The sequence below is a fragment of the Lissotriton helveticus genome, chromosome 1_1 (assembly GCF_964261635.1).
Source record: "Lissotriton helveticus chromosome 1_1, aLisHel1.1, whole genome shotgun sequence".
Lineage (NCBI taxonomy): Eukaryota > Metazoa > Chordata > Amphibia > Caudata > Salamandridae > Lissotriton > Lissotriton helveticus.
Window position 1 is genome coordinate 287,222,396 of NC_136057.1, and position 19,156 is coordinate 287,241,551.

Sequence of the window (19,156 nt, forward strand, 5' to 3'; positions counted from 1 at the left end):
AATATTTCATAAATTAGGAGAGTTTATGCAAGCAAACTATAATTCAGGAGTCTACATATGAAGCAATCCTATAACTTCATGTAAAGTACATCCGACAGAAAGTGCATAGATCTAAGGGACCCACAGCACCTCATTAGAGTGTTTTAAACATTAAAGAAACCTACCTAGATTCCAATCACCATGAACATAACCACTTCTAGGCACTTTCATAAAGAGTGCACATTGGAAAATAATGTGTTGTTAGAGGACACATGGCTAACAAAAAAACCCACTTTCCTAGATGACCAAGTAAAAGAAACTTTCATACACTAATAGTAAAGCTTGGAGGAAATCGACATAAGAGACTTGGTGATCTAATTTGATTAGCATGATGAAACCATTAGCATGATGGGACTAAATCCAAGACAAGCCTCACCCACATTTTTGTACAACTGTATCCATATAATTCAGTGCCCAAAGTAGCTTTGTCTACTCTCACACAAGTTCATGATCTGCAATTTTATTATCTGTTCCTCAGTGGACCAGGGTTTTCTGATTAAGTCTATGTGAAGCACTGTAAGAAGACAGTCACTTAGATGCTGCACCCTTCACGAAAGCGCCCAGCATTGTAGAATTCACAAGGTAAATCAGAAACAAAATAAATTGTAATCTTAATTTAATGTTTGTTTTGTCCAGAACACATTGGTCCTTATAACTGGAAATTGGCTTTTGATATTGATCACAAAGTGCACTAATTTGGGGTGGTCTTAATCACAAAGAAGCTGATGCTACATGTGTTCACAAATCTAAACAACAGACATGCTCGTACAGCTTGTGTGGAAACAACGGCAGCCCAAAGAAAAAGAGATTTTCCAACAGGCTGCTACACAATTGCTAAACAGACCACTCTCTACTGACAGTCTATATGAGGAATTATCTCAGCCAATAACCTACTATAAATGATCAACACTGACATTGTGAAAAACGTATTGTAGCCCTTTATATTCCAAAGAACTTTCAAAAAGATGTACCTACCCTTTTAGATATTCATCTGTTGACTTATAATTTAGGCCATGTTTGAAGCTTTGGGTGCCATTCGAGACAGTCTCCAAATAGGTCCAGTGAGCTTGCATAACATGATGCAGGAAGGTGTTAGATAATAGTTGAGCTTGCAGAGATACCATTTTCTTCTTCCCATAACTGTGTGTTTGGCAACAGGCAGGTCTTATCCACTCTCCAAAGATAGAGGGGTGTGTAGTATATTTATGCTCGCAAGAAAGCAAATTCCAGAGCTTGGACTATTTGTACAGAGAATGATTTCTTGCCATTGAATGCATTTCTGACATGAGCTGGGTAGCTCTGTGTCAGTGTTCTTCTATAGCAGCAAGCCATTGAAGGAAGATTGGCTAAGCCATGGATGGCCCAATGTGAAATTTAAAGGGCTTTTAATGAGATACCAATGCACATGCTAAAAGGATAGAGTGATGTCATCCTGCATATGCAGAGCTAGAAGACTGCTGGATACAGAATCAGCTGGAGAGGAAATAGTGCAAGTTGCCAATTTACAAACTGGTGGAGTGATAGGACCATAGTGAAATTGGCCCACTATGTGTGAGGGGAACCCTAAACATGGAAAGCTGCAGCATAGGGTCAACTTTACACTACTGGGTGACCTAAACATTCATGTTGAGGACCCAGTATGTACCCAGGTAACCAACTTTCTAGGAACATTGCAATGATCGAATTGTCTTAGGTGGTTAGCTTTCCAATGCACAATAAGGGTCGTACCTTGGACACAATTTTTACTAACATAACTAACTGTGTGCCCTGTCTGGATGGACCATTATATTATTCCCTTCTTCATACCAAAACCTGGAGAGTCCATATCCAAAACCATCTACTTTAAGACCACACAACAATGTTCAAAATTGTATACAGCCACCTGGGAATTGGCATTCCAAAACTCAGCCCCAAACCAAAAAGAATATAATGGGGTGTCATAGTCATATCTAGGACTTAAACACTGGATCTGTAAGACTCTGTATGACTTAATACCATTAAAAACCAGTAAATAAATTCAACATGTGAAAAGATTCAATGGTTCTCTCATGGACTAAAACAACTAAAAAGGAATTAAAAAATGTGAAAGAAAGTGGAGACTCAACTATAATGAGGGGTAGACACATATCTATAAAACCTCCCTTAAAAAATATCATCATGCCATCCGTAAAGCTCGGATTAACAATTTTGCAGGAAGGATCACGCAATCCTCAAACTCCTCTAAAAAATGCATAACTCCTGTGGCAGAATGCTGTGAACAACTTGCCAACCGCTTTCTTGGATAAGTGAAGAATAGCTACAATGCTCTCTTGATCAGGATCGGCATTCTACAAAGCCAACATAGATGACTAACAATATGACAGCTAATCTGTCCTTATTTCCTCAATTGGACAAAGAGGAAGCCGGTGTCATAGCAGAGTCAATCAAATCAAATTTGCTACTTGATCCTGCTCCAATAGACATTCTACTGAAAGGGAGAAATGCAATGCTCTCCACATTGACTGATATATACAACCTGTCTTTGACCAACTGCTGTGCTCCAGAGGAATACAAACATGCCATCGTCCGCCTCTTACTTATAAAATCCACGTAGGATTCAGAGGTAGTAGATAACTATAGACCTATACCATTACTCCCTGGAATCAGTGGAATCTAAGAAAAATAATAAAAAAATACCTGGCAAAATATTTGGATGCCAACAATATCCTTTATGCCACTCAAACAGGCTTCCGTGCAGACTGTAGCACACAAACAGTGATTTTAAGAGCCCTGGAAGATCTTAAAATGATCTTGGATCAGGATGGTTCAGCCGCAGTCATCCTCTTTGACCTAAGTGCATCATTTGATATGTTATCGTATCCCATCCTACTCCTTCGGCTGGAAGAAACGGTCATCACGTGCAATGCCTTGACATGGCTTGCCTTATTTTTTGAGAAGCAGAGCTTTCAAGTTAGTGAAGGGGCGTTTCTTTCAGCGAATCATCAGCTGAAGTGTGGGGTGCCTCAGGGTTCTTCCCTGAGCCCAACACTTTTAAATGTATATGTTCGCCCTTTATTGGATATCTTTTGCTCATTTGGCTTTACAATAGTATCTTATTCAGATGATACCTGAGTTAGGGATCGGTTATGTCACTGATACATTGAGAGCAGCTCCGTTGCTTTGCTGGCTCAAAACTTGGCTGAACCCCGAACTAACCCTGAATCATTTGATCGTACGAGATTGTATAGCATTGGATAAGTCTGTAAAAATCAAATGGGTGGCGTACGTAAAAAGTATGTTAATTAAATTAGGACGGCCAGAGCTCTATGAGGATCCTGACAAGATTCGGAAGGAGGTCGTGTTGTGGGTGAAATTGAATTTTAAGAACCTCCTGTCGGTGGAGCAAGAAGAACAGGAGCTATGTAAATCCTTAGTTAGGGCCCATTACCTGTTAAAAACATCTATTAACACTGAACCTTATCTGTTAATTGTTAATAAGTCGTACCATCGCTGGCTTTTAACGAGGCTCCTTTTTAATTTGATCCACCTAACATTGGGGGATTATCATGGATGGTGTAAACCTGAAGATGCTGATCCTTGCCAATGTGATGATTTCTCGCCCCAGGACACATTATATTTTATGATGTTTTGCGGCTTTTTACCAATATTCGCAGAAGATATCTGTTACCTATACTGAGAGGAAGGGGTTTCACTCATGCTAGAACAGCGCTAGTTTTTCTTCAAGCTTTGTGTAACCCTGATGACATTTTTAATATTGCATCCTTTTTGGTAGCAGCAGTGAGGATTAAGAACAAGAGAACTTTGAGGATGAGTCCATCCAAAGTTACTACTCATTAGCTATTGCCTAATTTAATTTTAAGGGATCTGAATATGTGTTAGGTTCCATTATGAATTTTAATACCGCCTATGTATTGCTAATAGTATGTTTAAAGATTTGTAGTAGTGTCCATGTTTATGTATTGTTTTTTTGTACTTTTATGATTTTAAGTAATCGAATAAAGTGGATTGACTGACGGATGATACCTAGCTGATCATCTCCCTATCGCCTGATACAGGCTCCATACCTATGAGTCTTAACAGAGGTTTAGCGAAGGTTTCCAATTGGATGGCAGCCAGCTGCTTAAAACTGAACAGGGAGAAAACAGAGGTTATGGTGGTCAAAACCTCACACTCTGGCAACAGATTAGCTGGCCCCCTCATTATGAAAATGTCAATCCCCCAAGCTGGAAGTCAGGAGTCTAAGATCACTTTAGACAAGCAGATCGTCATGGGATCCCAAGTAAAAGGTGGCAGGAAGCTGCTTTGGCCTCCCGACAGCCTTGAGGAACATGTTGCAATGGCTCCCGAGGGAGTCAAAATGAATTCTGATCCAAGGACTAATCCTTTCCTGCCCTGACAACAGCAACTCACTATACCTGGTAAGTCCTCTGTGCTCACTAAAAACTCCAAGTCATCAAGAATGCCATGGCGCAACTACCACTAGCCATTCCCAAAACACAGTCAGCACATGTGTTGAAAATTAATACGGTTTTGTGAACATTATCTGCGCCATCTTGCCTCTTCCCCTGATGCCACACTTTTTGTCGTGCGCACCCGCCATTTTAGAATGCCCTGATCAGAACGAACCCTTTTTCATGCCGCTGGCCCCTGACATAGCCCTTCGCCTTCACTAAGCCTGCACGCTGACCAAACCCCCCCGCTTGCACCTGCATCGAGCCATAAAACCCCTCTCCGGCGCTGCTCTGCCCCAGGCCCTCATCCTGTTCCCAGCGCGACACCTCCCTTCTTCCCTTTCATGATCCCCGGCCCTTAGATGCAAACCCCCTTTTTCCCCGTGTGCCCGTTTGTCTTCCCCGTTCCCAGGCCGACACCCAGCTCTGCCGATACCATTCCTTGCCCCTCCCCGTACAATAGAAAGCTTCCCCCATCAAAGGATCCCCGGGTTGATCAAAGCCCCCACTCCATGAGATCCGATCAAACCCCCCACATCCCGTGAATCGGCGGAATATCCAGCTGCGCGATACTCATCACCTGTTGTGACTAGGGTGGGGACTTCAACTGTAAATGTGTGTGGGAACGGGCCCAAGGGGAGTTCCGGGAATGTCTTTTCCATACATCAAAGTTTTAACATGAATATGTAATCTGCAATAAAGTCATAAAACAGTGTATAAGAGGCCAGGCCTCAGAAATGTAGTTAGAGCACCTCAGAACGATACCTTCTGCCCGTTTTGTTATGTTCTCCTCCGGAGAGAATAAAAACCTTGTTTCCTGCCTTCCAGTCTCCAGCGCCTGCCTCTTCATTGATTAAATAACTAGAGGGTCACAGAGGCAATACCGCCGGGCAAATACCGATTGTCCCCGACCCGACACCAGGTTCAACACATGAAGCACTTAAAACCCAGCACTGGCTGCCCACATGTTGCAGAGTACAATTCAAGGCACTCTGCATCACCCACCGTGCTTAATACAATGGTGGCCCACATGTTCTCCATCAGCTGACCAACCCATTTCACACCAACAGGGCTCTTAAGTCCAACAATCTCAACCTTTTTGTTGTTCCCAGAGTCCAAAAGCCAGAGTTGGGGGTTGCTCTTTTACATTTCTTGCACCAAAGCTGTAGAACTCTTTGGCTACAAACCTGAGAACGGAAGACAATTTAATGATTTTTAGAATATAACTAAACACTTACCTCTTCTCTTACATTTTATCATCCTATTTCACTTTAGCCAGCTCTGTTAGTGATGGGAAGCCCGATGTAGAGTATCCACACACTTTATAAAACTGGTGAATAGAATAGACTAGGGTGTAGACTGATTTTACCAGCAGTGCAAGAGAGAGGTTGAATACGACAATCACTCACAAGTTCCTCACTTTATTCAATGTAACTGAGGGCGGTCCAAGATTCTGAGGCAAAAGGATGGCGAGGGATAGATTGTCTTTGTAGATAAGCAGAAATGTCAGTCTTAGTCTGGAAGAAGTATTCCAATTTTAGGATGTTCTCGATTGAATAAATCCCAGAAGAAGACAAACTAGCCATAATGTTAGAGCCTTGTTAACTCCCACAAGCATGATAAAGTATTCTGCCAGTGGGTTGCAGAGAATCTGAGAATGAATGATACCAGTGGAGGTAATTTTGTAAAGTTTTTTAGATGGGCATGTTACGTCTTAAGTGAGCTATGTGAGTGTAACCTTTTCGCCTTCTTGTTGACAGGTTTCTAAATACTGTAGTGATGTTGGAGACAGGGCATGTGATTGAAATGGTTAGATTTCTAACATTGCCTTTCCAGGATTACGTGTTCTGCTTTCATTGTCTTTATGTTGAACTCTCTGTCATTTAATCCATGTTGAGAGGGATGTACGTTGTTACCACGCGATGTATTACATGGCGGTACATTACAACGCGTCTTTTACAACGCAAGTCGTTACCACGACTTACGCTGTAGGGGTGCTGGACTTAGTAAAAGTTAAATTTACTATTTCAACACCAGCCTAGGTACAGTAGAAAAGGTGTTGGATAGTAAATCTACTATTCCTTATCCTCGAGCGCCCTCCAGCGCAAGTCGTGGTTACGACTTGCGTTGTAAAAGACGCGTCGTACCTGCACTGCGGGGTAACATCCGCGTTGTAAAGGATGTTCCCCTGTTGAGAGCAAGAGGTGATATTGTGAAAGAGCAGTGCAGGCCAAAAACTTGTGCTGATGAGAAAGAAATGAAGAGTTCTCTTGAAGGCAGAATGCATGACCTGTAAGGTTGTAGGTAAAGGAAGACTTGTGTTTAACAAGCTTGAGGGAATCTGTGGCCTTAGCACACAGGCACGTATTCTGGGGTTTTAATAGATTGAAAAATAATTGTTCAATAGGAGCAGGAGATTGAATTAGCCAAGAACGCACAGAATCCTATAGGAGGTCTTAGGAGCACAATGACACAATGATAAAGCACACACATCATAAATATGCATTCACCACAAATACGCACACATTCAAAAGTAGAGGAATAGCTAGTTTGTTAAGCAATGTTAGAACTAAAATAAAGAACGTGCAGAATTAGGTTCAAGTTTAGGGTCACAGGTGACAATGTTTTTCCACAACCAATATGTAAGAGCTAGGCCTGTGCAGTGAACTTCGCTCCGTTCGTGGAGTTTGCGGAGTTTTCTGCACTCTGCACTACTCCGCTTCGCGATGTGCTGCAGAGTTTTTTCCACTCTTGCGATCACAAGCGGTAAGTTTGCGATCGCGAACAGTTAGTTCGTGAGTGCGAGCTGCCGCTCGGGTAGAATTTCTACCCGAGCGGCAGGAATACCAGCAGAAACTGCAGTTCGCACTGCACTCCACCACTCATGGAACTTTGCGGAGTGTTTTTATAACTTCGTGAAGTTCCGCGTAGCAAATCTCTGCGACCTACGCCCGGGCCTAGTAACAGTGTATTAATTAATTTATTGATCTTTTGTAACAAGTATTGTTTGACTGTGTATAAAAGTAGCTGCCTGTGAACCAACAAATTGAGACTGGCTGTTTACCAGCATGAACATTGCCACTCTCCTTGTCGCAACAGTAAATAGCTGTTTTTACATTGCCAAAAGGAGCCTGTCTTTTTTTTTATTTATAAGTTACCCTGCAACACACCCACTTATTAGTGGTGATTATCAGCTGCTTGGCCCACTAATATTATGTTATGTCTGGAAGGGCTAGAGCTGTTGTATACCCCCTTCTCAATTTGTTTAATGCTATGTATGGAGCTTTTCTACTTCAAAGCAGCAGTCAAACAGCAGTCCTTAGCTTTTTGAAGTCAGATGGGATCCAAAACATGTTCTGTAGGGCATATAGAAACTGGGGTAGGAAGAACATCTTAAACTTGCCCGCAGTTTCCATCAAGAATAGAGGCAGGGATCTCCAGTGTTATGTTATGTTATATTGATTTGTATAGCGTACTAATCACCTGCGAAGGTATCCAGGCATTTAACATCCTCCCGAAATCTTTAATGCAGGATATTTAACATTTTGTCAAGGAAAGTCTTTCTATCCCCCATCATGAATATTCCTTGATATCGAAAGCCCTGGCTGGATACTTGTACTGGACAGTGTTATCTATAATCACAGGGCCATATTGTTTAGTGGGAATATGTGTGACTTACCCAAATTAATCTTGTATCCACAGCAGTTTTTAAAATTCTTGAACACTTGCAACAATCTAGTGATGATTTACTTAGCTTCTGCCGCATACAGTAGTTCGTCATCAGCGTACAACAAAATTCTTTTCTGCCATGCTCCATCCCAGCTCAGCCTTCTTATGAGGGAATGCTCCCTAACGCATGCTGTCAGTGGCTCCAATGTTAGTGTAAAACTCATGAGATAGAAGGCAGCCCTGTATAGTCCTTCTCCCTCACTGGAGGGGCTCAATAAAATACTGATGAGCATCACTCTGGCTATTTGTTGCCTGTGAAGTACATTAATCCACTACATATAAGTAGGTCCACATGTTGCCTAGTACAGCGTACATATACGTCCATCTAGGTTGTCAAAAGCCAATCGTTGCATCATGCGAAATCACCAATGAGGGGTCTTGTATCAGTCTCTTATCCCATGCATTCATACAGTCTTCACAGGTTCAGTCTTGTTCCCCTGTTAGGCATGAAACCGAATTGATCTGAATGAACCCGTAAGTTAATTACTCACCTTAGCCAAGTTGATAGCGAGATAAGCCTTATGAGGCACATTTGTCAATCGGTTTATCATCCTCTAGAATTGTAACTAATGTAGCCAGCCTTGGCCATCCTTTGATCGTACGGAAGCATACCCTTCTTCCGAGCTTCTTTGTACATTTCCACCATGTACAGGGAAAGTTTGCTGGCCATGGTCTTGTATAGTTCTATTGGAATGGCTGCCTTGCTGAGTGTAATACCCTGATAGCTGTGGCTAGCTCCACAGCCTTTATGTCTGCCTCTAAACTTTGTCTACAGGTTTCAGTATGGGGAACTGAATATCTTTTAGATAACCTTCTACGTCATTTTGTGTCTTTATAGTAGAGGATGCATAAATCTGTGGTAGTGGTCGGCAAGCATTTCTGCTGTGTCTTTGTCTCACTTTATTGGCCTCTAAGAAGACTGTAGCTTTGATATGCAGGTTCTCCTTCACTCTGTTTGACCCAGTAAGGTCAGCATCTTCCCAGCTTTGTTTTCTATGTCACATAGTCTGTGCCGAGAAGACAAAAAGGCAGCCAAAAAGACAATAAGCAACTGTCTTATCCTCGCCGGATATCATCCTGTTTTCCAACTTAAGGATGTTGGATTCAATACAATACATTTGATCTCTCTTCCGTTCTGGGTTGCCTGCAAACTAGGATATTGCCTGTCCTCTCACTATTTTTTATAGACCTCCCACACCACCACCCCAAGAAGCCTGTACCCACATTCTGAAGTATTGTCAGACCTCACATGCAATTCATTAGTTACTTCTTTATTCTTAAGGTACAAAGGGTCTATGAACCATTCCTCCCTGGCTGAGGTATCTTTCATAAGGGTTTCTTAGCACCTAAGAAATGCCCCAAATCCTTTGTTGTGTAAGAAAATAGTATATTTGCGAGTAATTGTCATGGGTGTTGGAGTACTAAGTGTAGTGACACTCCAATGGGTCATGAGCCTGACAGATGTCTGTGAGGCCAAAGCCCTCCAGACTGACTAGTAGAGTGCCTCTGGTGAATCGTCCTATGCTCTGCCATTTCCAATACATCTCCTCATCGGCTACCATATTGAGGCCTCCCTCCAGTACCAGAATTCCGGTTGAATTCTGCACCAAAAAGTATGTTTGATCCCTCAACAGCGGTGCCTGTACAGGAGCATGCATCCTCATCGAGAGAGCCATCAACTCAGTCAACAGACGAGAGATACATAAACCTGAGACAAGGGACAGTCAATTTACTGCCACACCATCTCCACTCTGACAGTGCTGAAAGCCTTCAATATCTAGGCAAAGGTACCTCAGAGATACCTGGCCCCCTTTCCTCATCACATACAGATAAGGATGCCGACAGGCAACTTTTATTCTAAACTTCAGCTTCCTTTGCCTATGAAGCTCATTCAAGCGACCTCGTTTTCCCATGGTGACATGACTCATATCTAGGACTGTGGTGAAGCATCCGGTGTTCGAAAGACTTCCAAACTGGCCCAGGAGAGGCAAGCAGGTTTGGTTCCTAATGTTAGTCCATGCAGCGCACTGAACCAGAATGGCCAGCAATATTTTTTTTTACCCTAATCCTTTAAATCAGAGTTCATCTGGATCCATGCCAGATTTTTAGCCTATCCCCATTTAGATAAATAGTTATCTTAAGAATCTGGCATGGATCTTGCCCTTCAGGACCAACTTTGGAGAACCCTGCATTAAATGATCAGTGTTTCCGGGTCAGAGTTCAGACAAACAAAGACTGTTCCACTAGTGGCCTGCTGTTGTATATATACAGGCAAGGTACACAGCATGGAAAGTCACAGTGACATCAAGAGGAGGGGAGAGGCTCTCTGCTCTGAAATGCCATCCTCTCCTAAGTGATGTCAGGAGAAAGTCAAGTAGCTGAGTCTTTGTCAGGGAGGAACACTAATCATCACAATTCACCAATGATTTTCCTGACAAACACATAAGGATCTTACTTTTTGAGTCTGCACTTTTAGGGACACTGCCTTGCACAGAGACTACCTGCCATATCTGAAGTGATGACCTTTGATGTTTCATAGAACTCATAAAAATCAATTGGTTTTAAAAATGAGTGATGTACAATTCACACTTCTCTCATATTTTGAACTGTGGTATGCAATATCTAAATATTTTCAATATCAGTATGCTTGATTATTCCAAGTGCAGAAAATGTGGGACAAGTCTAGATTGTAAGTCACCAACTATATTTTTTCCTGAGATGTATTACTACTGGCCCCTAAAATGTATAACAAACTTAATGAAGAGTTGCTATACTGTCGTGCTTTATGTATGTCTATGTGGTATTTCTGAACTGCAAACCTTGCCTAAAGGCAGCAGAGTACTACTAAAGATATGACAGTCCTACACAGAAACGTTGGCTTTATCCAATGAAAGCATGAGAGTAATGCAAAAAAGTGCTGCACCTTGGAAGGCATAGCACCTACACGGGTCTGGTGGCTCAGTCAACCAATGCCTTTACTAGAGGGATTTGCGTTTGCCCTCATGGTCACAGATGTAAACCCCAAAGGGTCCAATCAACCTTATGTCGTTCTTTCCTCAATAAATCAGATATCATATGGTTAGGGAAAAACAAATTGGCATTGTTAGAATAAGAATGTCATCTGCATGGATGTTTGGAGCAAGTTCACCCATGCCCTGAGTTACCCAACTGCAAGTTACCACAGCATTTTTATTTTTAGTGCCCAGAGCACATGCCACTCCTTGTATGTGTAGAGGTACTGGAGACCAAGAGTGGGGCTCTCTGGTCGGGAGGGGCACCACATTTCCTCCTTTCTTATTACATGGGACTACTGTTCCGGTTTAAGAATGGTGGCAGCATACCATCTTTGAATGTCTTTTAGCAGACATGCCTTTTTCTTGTCTGTGGTAGAGAGCGGTAAGCCTACCGGCCCCTTGGCTGACATCTTAACTGTGAGGTATGTGGCCATGGAGTATCACTTAACTGGTATTCCGAATCTGTATGACACGTGAGAGTGTGGTTAGGAGGCCAGTGGGATCCATTTTGGATTTTGCTTACTGAACCATAGCACATGATGGAGGCTGGGTAACCACCACCTAGACATGCAAAGACTATCACTGACATTCCTGACTCTTTTGTGAAGCAACAGGCATTAGGGCACAGAAGGCTGAAGGCAAAGCTCCCTATAGAAATGTAGCCATGTCCTTTCAGCAGGGGCCTGCCTGATTGTTCCTACCTCAGCCCTCCCATTAGTATAGATGGAGGGTATGGAGAAGTTGAGACAGCGGTTTTCTTTGTAAGTGAAGGAAGAACCATTCTATAAGGGCCTGTCTTTTTTTCTCTCTGAGAGATGGTACTGCCAATGACTGATGGTGCAAACGTTTCCTTCCTCAATCTGCTCTTATTGTGGTGCTTTCCCTGGAGAAACCCCTCATCACTCCCTGCTGTGCTACCACCACCTGAATGAACAGTGTGCCTGCTCTGGAGAGGAGGAAAACAGTACACAACCACAAACCAGTTTCTTAGCAGCGACAGCTAAATTAATATTCCCTGTCTGGAAACGAAGTACGAGAAATCTTGAAACTTCCGCAAATGGTTCCAAGACGTCTCAGTGACAATGAGGTGCCATTCTGCAGACCATCTACTAGAGAGGAGGGGACATCAATCTGAAAATCTGCAACTACTGGCTGGAGAAGAGTTGTAGGTCTGAACTGGAAAGGAATCTATCCAGCCTGCTGGGAGAGAGGATCCAAGCACATATCTGCAGGAGGAAGCCTGTTTATAGAAGAACCTAATCTGCAGTGACGTAGAAGAAGCAACTGTCCAAAAAAGCCCCATGGCTTGGAGGGTTATTGCAGGAGCAAACCTGAGTTCTGGAGTTGATCTCCCTGCATTCCCTGTTTGAGCCTGGTGGACTGAGCCGAAGATTGCAAGAATTACTGCTGCCTGTGGTCACCAGCCAGGACCCCAAACCAGGATATTGCAGATGCCAACCCCTTGCATCTCTCCATGTGATTTTAGTGCGCTGTACCAAGCGAGACTGCTGTGCATAGTCATGCTTGGTGAGGAGTACCTACCTGCCTCCTCCCATGCCCCTGGCATGCTGCATCAATGAAGAGAATTGTTAACACCTCCCACAGTTTCTACATGCTGTGCTCCTGAGAACTGTGGTCCCATGACCTTTGACCCATTCGAGCTCCTGATGGACTTAGCAGTGACCAGTGGGGGTGGTCTTCTTTGGTTGTGGGGTTGTTATACTGGTCAAAATTGCACCACTGGAGACTGCAGTTGCACCTGCTGAACATCTGTGGCATCTGCATTTGCACCGGCGGCGGTGAAAGATAGAAGGCACGGGCACACACAGGTATTGTATCCAGCAAGGATTGAATCCCTCTCCTCCTTGACACTGCCTCAGTGACAGGCAAGACGTAAAATTGAAACAGTGCGTCTACATCTTCACTATTTTTTAACAGTTGGCATTAAGAGACTGGCCTATGGGTCACACACACAGTAATATGCTCTCACTTCCCATTGTGAGCCTGCACTTTGCCTAGATAGCTTCCTTTTGCCTTTCTTGTAGCACCTCCATCATTCAGGACTGGCATACAGAACAGTGAATTACCTTCAGATGAGTGATCTCTGCAAGGTAAATGAGACCCCAGTTTGGCAACATTCTTGGGTGTATACACTACTAGAGGAGTAAGGCTGCCTAAGCTACTGGCGAAATAAAGCCCCTACGGTCTGACTCCATTTTAAGTAGGCCCGATTCCATATTTGGTAATGGAGGTCGCCATCTTCTCAATCTTAAGCAACGGAAGTCACCATCTTTCTTGATTTATGCAGCATCATTGTCATGTCTGCCATTTGAATCAGATGTCATCTGACCTTAAATGATGCAGAAGGACTGAGGATTTGGCAAGCAGGGTACTTCGTACCCTGTCCACCAAATTCTAAAACTGGTTCTTAGTCAGTTCCTGAGGGGTAATCCTGGAGACTTCTAAAGAATATTTTTTTTAAACATAAGCACACTTAGCTGGCACTTGTTCTTTTATGTGGTATGTCACCCGTGCCAAGATGCAGCAGTCCAATGTAGCAAGCCTTACTCAAATGTTGACTTCCCCTTTGTAATATAGAAACAGGTATAGTCCATCATCGATGGAGCGCTTTCAGGCTATCCCAGTGGTGTAAAACAAGCCCCCACAGCCCCAGCGGTGTGTGTGTGGGGGGGTCCCTGTGCCGCAGGGGACACCCACTGCACAGTACTTTGGCCTGAGTGCTCCTGATTAAAACCAGAGCGGAGGCCCCCATATGTACCTTGCAGGGGTGGTCCCCTCAAGTTTTGTTATGCCAATGGGCCATCCACTATCTAATACTTGCTCTTCTGTGCATTCCTTGTTGAATTATTCCATACCTCCCACGTAGCGCACAGGTCAGTATTCATGCAGATGATTTTTCCAGTTTCATCCAGTGGATAAAAGCTGTCTCCAGGCTGAAAAAGATATAGAACAATAAGGTAAAAGTACAACTACAATACCATGCCCCTTGTGTTTTTAAGGTGCATTGACGCAGAAAATCACATCCCTTTAAAAAATTAACCTAACCATGGTTTCAGAAGGCTCTGCTGCACCTGGATGTGCAAGGATTGTGTTATGTCTTGTGTTGTGTGTATCTGTGTGTGTGTGTTCTGTTCAGCTCCCCGCTGGCAGGAGTTTAAGAAATGCTCCCGCCCCCTGGGAGGAAACTTTGATCTGATTCCCCACTAGCAGTGATGCGGGCAAGGAAGCAGATTTAAATATTGCTCCCACCTGCAGGGAGCAGCTTTATTAGCCGCTCCCTCCAGGCGGCAGCAATGCAGGCTCGCATTGGATGTGGGAATCTGGCTGGGGCCATGGGGCTCCACTCTCGGTTCCCAACAATAGTTCAGTATTAACTTTATTTGATTTTCTTTAAAAAATCATAAAAAGACATGCAATAAAGTACAATAAAACCAAGTAAAAAGAGAAGAATGAAAACAGCTGCCCCCACAATCTAATTACATGTATTAAAAATCAAGTTAAAGTGCATATGCGCAAACAGGAAAAACTAAGGATATCAAAAAAACGAGATGCTAAATTACAAACTAACATAAGTCATGTTAATGACAATTTAAATATTTAAGGAACTTTCAACGTCCATGAAATATACCAGAAAGAAAGCAGGAGGGCATGGAACATATTCTAGGTGATTGTAACAATTGCAGGTACAGAAGTGCAGATCTCACCGTCTAAAATACAATGGTAAAGGTAATGGTTGAATACAACTATATAGTAAGCTATTAAATCTGGGGAAATCATGATAATATGTAAGGTATCTGTCAAGGATATATTATCACAAGAACAAGCTTGTAGCACAGATACTTTGGCCCAGCAACTCTTAGGAAGTAAAAACTGGTGGAAAAGGTTCAATCTAAAATAGGTAAACAACCTACGATGATAGCTGGTCACCCCCTAGTTCAAGATGGTTCCATCCTCATGACTGTTTTGACCATCCATAATACATTTTTGCATTGTGCGTTTGCACAAAGCAGAGGCCGATCAACTGCCACCTTAGAGAGAAATGCCTGCTTCAACCATACTATATCTCCTTTCACAATCTGCTCCGGGTCAAAAAAAAGTACAGGGTGACCCAAATAATAACCAGAGGATTCTAGACCAATTGTCCAGGTGTAAACAATCACGAACCAATGCACTATTGAGTTTAAGGCCTTCCTTAAGCCATTAGATAACCATAAAAGCAAACGACTTAAACCCATCAAGTAAGCAATATACCCCAGGCCCAGTTCTTCATGGCAATCTCACTAGGTGTTCCCTCAGAACTTTTAGAATACCTCTTACCACCTGTAATAGCGGTATGGCGCATACCCCCAAACGTCACAACCAAAGTCTGTTACTGAGGTGCATTCAGCCTTATCCACTTTGAGTAATGTCTCTAGATGAGATTTGCCTAAACGTCTGGAAAATGAACCAATGCTGTTAATTGCTCTTTTAAACAACATTCAATATTTTTGCAATTTTCTTGTGCTGGATTTTCTAGGGCCAATCCCCGTAACATAGGACTTGGTGTAGTTAGTTGACAGAAGAAGGCCATCCATGAAGGAGAAGGACCGCTCTAAAAGATGCTGCAATCCATTTGCTGTACAAGATATAAAGGAGCTCCCACCCTCGGTACATCCAATCCCAGAGTGAAAAGGGTTGTCTCCAAACCAATGATGTAAATAATGAAAAGGTAGGGGCCAGTGTACATCCCTGGCGAACCCTCCCTTCAAATAAAAGGCTAGGTGTGTTCTACATGTGTCCTGTATTTCAAAGAATCCCTGTGAAGGCCATACAGGAAGGTGATCAACGAGGGCTCTACCCCATGGACCCTAGCGTGGCCCAGCTGAGCTCTGTTGACCCTATCAAAGGCTGATCCGAGGTCCATGAAGGCCAGGTGAACTGTCCCTCCCTTCACCCTAGTGTAGTTGGAGATCAACGGGAAGAGGTTCAAGGACTGTTCTACAGTCCCTCGCCCTGCCCTGAAACCATATTGAGTCTTTGAAAGCACATAGTTCCCTTTGGCCCGTGCGGTCAGGCAGTTCAGAAGGACCCATCCGATCATTTTTATTTTTTTAATAAATCTTTTTATTAAACAGACTCGACATCAGGTACAGTGCCACAAAGGTCAATAAAGAGGGTACAGCGAAATCAAATATGCATATAAATATAATAGGATAGTTATTTGGAAATCACGGGGAGGGGGTCATCCCTGCTCAGGTCACGGGGAGGAGTTCAAATGTCACCACGGTATGCCTTCCAGGGGCCCATATCTTGGACCATTTCCGGGGGAAACCCTGGGCCATGTATGCAGTCTTTTCTCTTAGCATACATCAATCAAGGTATTTTTCCCAATCAGTAATATTGGGTGCATGAGAGGCCCCCCAAAGCTGTGCTATGATTCTCTTGGCGATCATGCAGCCGAGTGTGACCCACTTTGTGGTGTGTGTGTTAAGGTCGGTCGGTTCCCAGATGTTGAGGAGGCACCAGGGCGCTTTTGGCTTCACTTCGACCTCCAATGTTTCGCTCATGACTGTGTGAATTTTACGGCAGTATTCTTGGATTGGTTCACAATGCCAAATAATGTGCATGAATGTGCCCATCTGAGTTCACCCTAGTCTACAAGACCCATCTGTCAGCCCACCCATGTGCACCAGTTGGGGACCTGTTATATAAATTTTGTGCCACGGAGTTAAGGCTGTTGTGAGTTGAAGTTAGAAGTAAATCACTGTCTCAACGGTCAACATGTTTCAGCCACCAGGATAAATCTCCCTGGCTTTTGTTAGGACCTCAACAGACACACCTTTTGTCACTGCAAGAATTTATTTTAAGAAATACATACATACAGTCTGTATCTATTCTGTTGTTGTAATATTCAAATCCTTGATAGAGGCAAGATGCTATATGGCATCATTGCTTGTCAAGGACTGGACCTCACTTCACTTGGCACCAGCTCAAGTTTTTTTAAAAGGCCCTGCGCTATCCGTCAGTACCGCCGGATGCAAACTCCGCTGCGGTGGAGGTCAATGAAGCAATATAGGTGAAACTGTCTCTTTTTTCACCTGCACTTTGGGTTTATATTGGAAAACGTATCAGAGAAAGCACCAAAGGATTATTTGTACTGTTTATCTCTGTGGTTTATCCCATTTTAATTCACATTTTTCATTTCTCTTGCACTGCACTTACAAAAAATACATTAAGATAAAAAAGAAAGAAGTCCTTTTTGCACTTGTTTTCTCTTGTGAGAACTACATAAGAGGATACAAATCGATCTCTCTGTCCCTCACTGATGTTCAAAGGAGGGCAAGAGTGAGTTGTTTGGAATCCCAGATGATGACACTGGGCATGTGAGTGTGTAATGATGGGGCACCAATCATTCTGAGGTAGTTCTTGCCCGTCTTCACTTTAGTCTCCTGTTTTTCTGCCCCTTCTTGTTTTCTTTAATTCACTCTAGGAAGCACATAAAATAGAAAGCGTCTTTTGACTTTATTTCAGAGGTACGCTGTCTCTAAGGCCACGGATTCCTTTTGTTTTTTCACATAGTATGGATTAGGGGGATCGAATCCTGTTTGGCCTTTGTATACTATCCTTCAGACCCTCTATATTGTAATTTTGTTAATATATACACACACACACACACACACACACACACACCCACACACACACACACACACACACACATGACTAAATGATTCTAAGACTCCGAGAGGTCGAAACGCGTTATTTTGTGGCCGAATGAAATGGATTAATTGGCATCCACAACCTGAGTGGCTTGTTCATTCACCACAACTCTGGTGGGACTGTTGTATATATATTCACTGAAAAAAACAAAAGTTAAAATAACGTTCAAGCATTCTAGTTTAGTTAATTTGTCAGTAACATTTACATTTTGATCTAAAAAAAAAACACAGAAATTCACCAATTATTGTTAGTAGAGCTAACAGAAACTTGTGCCCATGTCATGCACTGCTTATGACCTCATATATGACATCAGTCATGACATGTTCTATGACATCATTTATGACATCACTGATGACATCTCTTAATAAACAGCAAAGGAACAAACAACTTACTTTTCAATGAAAATACCAGGCGAACAAACCCAAATAAATTAACTACCATTAAAATCTTTTTAACAATAATATTCCATTACTTTTCTAGAGCATGTTTTGAAAGTAATTTTTTGATTGACTAAATTCTCACATGTGTTAGCATGCCTGCTTATCTTGTGTTGTCAAGTTCAACTTACCATCTATACTGTTGACTCCATTTCCAGAAGACATTATAGAAACTTCCTGGATTGCTATCCACAGCAGCAAAGTTCACAAAGGTGTACTAGAGTTTTTGCTGTTGTAAGGGGATAGCTTAACAGGAATACATGGGAACTTATCAGCCATAGGTGGTCATAGGCTCCGCTTGGCAGCGTCATATCAGAGACCCTTGCATCCGCAGGGAAACCATTGATGATGCCTGGGACGGGGAATGTTATAATCAAGGAGTGATGAGGTATTCATAGAGTCACTTCCATAACAGGAGTGCTGTGAAGATCTGCTGTAACCAGATGGCAGTAAGATGCCTGCAGCCTACTATTTATTTAAGCAAGGCCTTTAGGCAAGTAATCATTCATAATCTGTCTGGTGTTTTTTATGCTTTGATTAAACAATCTCATGACACTGCTGGTGCTGTTTGGAGCATACTCAGAACTCTGGACAGTACACTACTTCTCTCAAAGCTCCAGCACCATTCCACTGTGTTTTACCTGCATAGGTCCTAAAAAAGGAAAATACATGACCAGTTGCATTGGCCTTGTAGCCTGAAGGTGTCTGTCATTGAGCTAATTCCACTCCTTGTTGATTCCAGGCTGGCACAAGGCCACTGACAATGGAT

The 19,156-nt window shown here is 42.8% G+C and overlaps 1 protein-coding gene across 2 annotated transcripts in view; it reads right to left on the reverse strand.

Moving 5' to 3' along the window:
• The window catches only part of LOC144796670 (estradiol 17 beta-dehydrogenase 5-like), a 121,307-nt gene that overhangs the window by 85,903 nt on the left and 16,248 nt on the right, over positions 1-19,156 (reverse strand). For both annotated transcript variants that reach the window (XM_078668208.1, XM_078668207.1), the window contains exon 4: positions 14,110-14,187. In XM_078668208.1, coding sequence (XP_078524334.1) covers positions 14,110-14,187 — 78 coding nt within the window. The remainder of the gene's footprint in view (positions 1-14,109; positions 14,188-19,156) is intronic.